Consider the following 6,154-nt stretch of genomic DNA (forward strand, 5'->3'; position numbering starts at 1 on the left):
GATCCAATTTTTAGCATCAACAAACTGGGTAACCTATTTGAGACTCTCTGAAATTGCTAAAAATAAAAAGGAAAAAGCGGAATTTGAAAAGAACATGGAAAGAACAACGCCAAAATCTTGGGAGATTGATAAGTTAAGGATGATTCATAACAAAGAATAGAATTCTTTGATAAGAACCTAAGGTTTCACACAAGAACCAAGAGAGACACTCTCTTAACAGTGTCTAATATGAAATTTCTTAAAAACTGCCAACAAAATGCTTAAGGAGTCTATTTATAACTCCTACTAATAATCCTAAATTAGGCCCAAGGCCCAATAACTAATCTAATAATTAAAAGACTTAAATAACAATAAAAAAAAGGTAGTAGCCCATTACAAGTCCAAAAATAGCCCCAAAAATATAATTAAAAACAAAAATAAATCTTATTCTAAAAGTTGCCTAAAATAAATGAACTTCACTTCCTTTTCTCTTTCATCCATGAGAGAATTTAGTCTTTTGCCAAGGTCTTCTTGAAATGTCTTACTCCTTGCTCAAGTGAATTGTCCATCCATGTTGAGCCCACCTAAGCCAAACTCTTCCTCCTTGGATAGTCCTCTATCATACCCTCCTTTTGGGAAGAATTCGCCCTCAAATTGATGTCAAAGGTACCTACATCACAAAGAGTCAAGTCAGTAACGTTAAAAGTGTTTCTCACACGATAGTCTAGTGGTAAAGCAATTTTATATGCATTATAATTGATGCGTTTAAAACTTGAAAAAGGACCATCTCCCTTTCCTTGAAGTTTAGATTTCCTTTTGGAAGTAAATCTATTCTTCCTCAAGTGAATCCAAACCCAATCACCCAGTTTGATAACCGTTTTCTTTCTCCCTTTATTCGAATATCCAGCATATTTTTTAGTCTTTTTTCTTAATTTGTGCTTTCCCTTTCTCATGAAAACTCTTAACAAAATTGGCTTTAGAAAGCCCATCCCTATTCATCATAGCATAAGTGTTAGGCAAAGGTAACAAATTATGAGGGAACAATAGACTAGAACCGTAAACTACCTCAAAAGGAGAATAAGTATTAGAGTTTACTACATTATGATAAGAAAAATCAGCATGGGGTAGGCATTCCTCTCAAGCTTTCAAATTCTTACCTACCATGTACCTTAGAAGTTGAGATAGAGTTTTATTTTACCAGGATGACGAGCATAGCACATGGGCTCAAGATTTCTCTCACCCATCCTTTTCCATCAAGCTCTCCACTTGCCTTTGGATCTCTTTTGTCTCTTCCAGATTGCTTCTATATGCTAGCTTATTTGATAAGGAAGCTACTGGAATTAGATCAATCAGGTGCTCTATCCCTCCCAAAGGAGGTAACCCCTGAGGGGTGTTTTTGCAGAAGACATCCCCAAACTCCTTCAATAATTCTTCCACACCTATAGGCAAAGAACTAGCGGTAGAAGACAAACAATAATCATGAGACATTAGTAAATACATAGGTTGCCTAGCAAGCATCACTCTCTTCACCTCTTTTTCTCTCATGAACAAGCTCTGTATTTTTCTCTCTTGATTTTCATCTTCTTTTTTTCAGTTTCACTCTTTTTTTTATCTCCACTCTTCTCTTTCTTTTCTCTCCTTTCATGTTTCTCTCTCTTTTCATCAATTTTTGTTTTTCTCTTCTTTTCTCTCTTGTTCTCTTTTTGCTCATTTTTATTTGATCCTCACAAACCTCATTTGGAGACAAAGGTTTAAGGGTAACCTTTTGCCCATTATGTACAAATGAAATTTTTTTTGTGACACCATTGTGGACAACATCCCTATCATACTACTAAGGCCTTCCAAGTAAGAGATGGCTAGCCTCCATATGGGCTACATCAAACAATATCTCATCAACATATTTTCCAATGGAGAAGCATATCAAAACTTGTCTATCTACAACTAGCTTCCCATTCTTGCTCAATCATTGTAGTTTGTAAGGCCTAGGGTGAGGGGATGTTTTCAAAGCAAGCTTTTCAATCAATCTTTGGCTAGCTACATTAGTGCAACTACCCCCATCAATAATCAAAGAGCATATTTTCCCCATGATCATGCACCTAGTATGAAAAGAGTTCTTCCTTTGAGTTTCATCTCTATCCTTTCATGCACTCCCCATTAACCTCCTAACCATCAAAAGATTACCTTCCAGGGGTTGTGCATCACATTCACTTTCACTCTCACTAGAAGAACTAGAAGAGCTAGAAGAAGATGCACTAGTGATATCCCCATTACCAAGCACAACCATAGTCCTTTTTTTAGGACATTGGGAGACAATATGACCCTTTCCCAAACACTTAAAACATTTAATAGAATTTGCCTTGGAAGAAGTGGGAGTAGGGTTAGAATTATTTTAACCAAGGGCAACACCAATTTCATGATATTTGAATGAATTTGTTGAAGTTTAAAAGAAAATATTTTTGGAATAAGAACTTTAACAAAAAGATTTTGTGTTAAGGGTGATTTATTAGATATTGGTTTTAATAAAATTTTATGATACAATCCTTGGAGAAGTAAGTTTTTCAAAACTCTCGATTTTAAGTTTAATTTGATTTAGAAACCAATTCACCCCTCTTGGTTTGTGAGTTTCGTCATCTTTTTTCATTCATCTCCCTTTCTTCTATTATCAAATGTCAATCTCCATAAATTGTGTATGAAATGGAGGAAACGGAAGAAAACAAAAAAAAAAAAAAAAGAAGAAGAAAAAAACACTATTGAATGCCTTCCCTGACTTGGAACAATCCCAACACTAGGATGAGAGGCATTGGCTTCCAAAGTGACGGGGCAAGAAAAATCCGATACACTACCACGGGAGCATGAGAAATCGCAAGCTTCAGCAGTTGCACGTCCATTCAAAGGAGTCTTTCTTCAATAGATTTGTCAAAGGAGCTGCTATGGAAGCATAATGCCTAATAAAGCGCCTGCAGTAACCAATTATGTCTAGAAATTCCCTTAATTGTTTTACATTATTTGGTAGGCAATCCAATATTTTCAAGACTTTTGCCCTATCCATTTCCACACATTGAGCTGAAACTGTAAGGCTAAGATAATCCACTTGTCAACCAAACATGCATTTTTGATAGCTAAGCAAAAAGTACATTAGAATGGAGAATCTGTAGAACTAGCTCTAATCTTGGAGACAAGATGGCCAATTAGGACTTGACAATAATGTCATAATAAAGGAAAAACACACAATAGTATTATCTGAAAATTTTGATTCATCAATTTTAGAAAAGTTGACGGTGCATTAATAAGGCCAAATGGCATCACAAGTCATTTATAATGGCTATGATGTGTCCTGAATGTTTTCTTATGTCTATCCTCTAGTGTCACTAACAGTTGGTGGTTACCCGGATTGTAAATCCAATTTAGAGAGAAATCATTCCCCGTAAAGCTCATCGAATAATTTATCTATAATGAACATAAAAAAGTTATCCTTAATAGTGATGGCATTTAGTGCCCTTTAATTAACACAAAATATCACTAAACCAATCTTGGTAATGCTCAAGAATTGTCAGGGGTATCAAGTTGGTTATGTGATTACATACATGAAAAAATCCAACGAGAATGACATACGTGCTCCAAAACTTGGGTGATATGACCAAAAACACTCACCACTACGCCAAAAACCCAGCAATACCAGCATAGAGGCAAGCCATTCCCTATTCAAGCCATTAAATATGAGCCGCTAGGTTGAACCCAACCCATAGACTCTACATGTACCATCATGACCCTTTGAACACATCATTCCCCCTCTCTTCGAGAAGGTTTGGCCTGAACCTTAAGATAATCAGAAACAAGTCAAACATGGGATTCAAACCCATGTTGGCTAACCTTGATACCAAATGGTATAACTAAGAAAGTTTACCATTATACTAAGTTTAAGCTATTAGTAACAGCGTAACTCTTGACATATAACATCCAATATAAGATACAGACTCTTGCATATTTAAGTCACATTAATCATAGACCACCGTGCTAACCCAGCATGGGGCAAATCAATAGGTTTGTTCACATTTAACTATTTAGCAAAGGCATAACATACAGCCACGTAAGCCTAGTATTTTGTATTCTGTTAAGTGGAAAAAATCAGCTAGCTGCAGCAAACAAACCAAAGTAAAAAAATTGATATCTCCTAATATCAAATAAAGCTAGGTCACTTTATTCAGATTAACTATACATTGAGTGAGAAACCATCCAATAATTCTGATAGTTTCACCTCAACAAAATTACCTTCATAAATAAAGCAGATCAACCATAAAAAAGATTTTGCCGCATCAGAATAAAGCAAAAGCAAACACCAAATCCACATTGGATCAAGCATCCAATTGATCTAAAGAACACGTGAATTCAGAGATAGGATATAGAACAGATTTATTCAAGCAATATGAAGCCCAAGGAGTGTCTATATTTCACCAAGACAGCAAAGCAAAAATTCATATCTAATGAGACAAAATGGCCCAATAAATCTACAACAAGTTTGCACAACAGAACTCAACCAGAGCTTACTATTCTTTCAAACTAAAAGTCTCATAATTTATTTCAATCAGGTGGCTTTTGCAACATTCCCCTTGGGCTCCCCGGAACAACAGCCACCGCCGTGCTCGTGACGGTGGTGGTGGTGATGGTGATGATGGTGGTGCTGCTTCCCCTTGAGCTGCTTCCTCATGTCGTAAGCATCCTCCCCGTCCGCATAATACTTGGCCTCCACATCATGAATCTTGTACCCTAGAGTCTCCGTGTACAAATTGAAGGCCGCGCGGTTGCTCTTGCGCACGTGCAGGGACACGTACTCGGCACCAAACACCTGCGTCAGTGAGAGAATCCAAACAAAAAGGTAATTAAGTGGCATCTAAAGGGAAAGAAAGTGGGCAATGGCATGCCTGTTCCATGGCGTTCTGGGCGGCGGTCATGAGCTTAGTGGCGAGGCCTAGCTTGCGGTGGGTGCGGAGGACGGCGAGGGAGGTGATGTGGCCGTGGCAGTCAGTGGTCTCTTCCTCCATCTTGGCGAGGACGTAGCCGACGATGCGGCCGTTGTAGTCTTCGGCGACGTAGAGGAGCTGGGGCCAGGAGAGGATGTGATAGAGGTAGTACTTCATCTGGTAGTTCTCAGGGAGGCAGAACAGGTTGCACGCCTGCATCGCCAGAAGGTCCTTCACCGTCGCCTTCCTTATGCACACCATCTTTCCCTTTTGCCTTTCCTTTCTTCTCACGATTAGGGCGGCACCAACACGCAACGCACCTCTCTCTATGTAGGACTAGTTTTTTCTTTCTTTTTTTTTTTTTTTCCTTGTGTGATGCACGGTATATATTAGAATTTGACTGTTTTTATTTGAATTTTATTTTTTATTTAACAGTACGATGAGCATAAATATATGTCAAAAAAATATGACAACTTTTATTTAAGTTTTTGTATTCATCTAATGTTATAATTTTATTTTAAATATATTTAATTTTATTTAATGGAATTAAATAATTAAATGATATTTATTAGCAAAATATTTAAAATATGTAAAACTACAATAATATTAAGGCTTAAATATAATTTTGGTTCTATATTTTAAAATTGAGATATTAATCCTCTTATTTTAAAAAATCTGTCATTTTGGTCACCTTATTTCAAAATATAATAGTTCTAGAAAATCCATAATTTTTGGTTTAATATTTAATTTTGCCTATTTTTTTATTTCTTTTATTTTTACTTTATAATTAATTAAATCATTTTTTTATGATATCTTAAATTAATATAGTAGGTTTAAGGTTCAATTGGACAAAAATAAAAGAAATAAAGTGTAGACAAAATTGAGAATTTGATCAAAATTATACATTTTCTAAAATAGGAGGACTAAATGTCTATATTTTAAAATGAAATGGCTAAAAAAATAGAATTTTTTTTAAATAAGAAGACCAAATGTCTCAATTTTAAAATTGAGGGGAAAAATTGTGGATCAAACAAAATAGGGAGACTATAATTACATTTAAGCCTAAAATTAATACAGGTAGTGTAATATTTAAACTAGAGCAAATTACATTCATCTCCCTTCAGGTTAACTTTTATTACACTCGCACCCCCTCCCTAAAATTCCATTTTTTTTGCCTCCCCTGGACAGTACCGTTACTAATGGTGTTAATTTTTTTG

At 35.9% G+C, this 6,154-nt stretch overlaps 1 protein-coding gene and 1 long non-coding RNA gene across 2 annotated transcripts; both read right to left on the reverse strand.

Annotated features, from left to right (window-relative positions):
- Positions 1-204: 204 nt before the first annotated feature.
- Positions 205-2,260, reverse strand: LOC121174708 (uncharacterized). Its single transcript, XR_005891004.1, has 2 exons — positions 1,178-2,260; positions 205-649 (listed from the first exon to the last, which is right to left on the reverse strand). It is a non-coding gene; the product is annotated as an uncharacterized lncRNA (long non-coding RNA).
- Positions 2,261-4,364: 2,104 nt separating this feature from the next.
- Positions 4,365-5,286, reverse strand: LOC100810038 (N-terminal acetyltransferase A complex catalytic subunit NAA10). Its single transcript, XM_003522898.5, has 2 exons — positions 4,899-5,286; positions 4,365-4,822 (listed from the first exon to the last, which is right to left on the reverse strand). The coding sequence occupies exons 1-2, from the start codon at positions 5,196-5,198 to the stop codon at positions 4,562-4,564; spliced, it is 561 nt and encodes a 186-aa protein (XP_003522946.1). The 5' UTR covers positions 5,199-5,286; the 3' UTR covers positions 4,365-4,561.
- Positions 5,287-6,154: the final 868 nt, after the last annotated feature.

This window comes from Glycine max, chromosome 4, assembly GCF_000004515.6.
Source record: "Glycine max cultivar Williams 82 chromosome 4, Glycine_max_v4.0, whole genome shotgun sequence".
Lineage (NCBI taxonomy): Eukaryota > Viridiplantae > Streptophyta > Magnoliopsida > Fabales > Fabaceae > Glycine > Glycine max.

What these genes read in the sequence shown, in the direction of transcription:
- LOC100810038 (XM_003522898.5), bottom strand. Translation starts at nt 5,198, where the DNA reads ATGGTGTGCATAAGGAAGGCGACGGTGAAGGACCTTCTGGCGATGCAG. An exon ending in CCCAGAACGCCATGGAACAG is followed by an intron (nt 4,823 to 4,898) that starts GCATGCCATTGC and finishes TCACTGACGCAG; the next exon opens with GTGTTTGGTGCCGAGTACGT.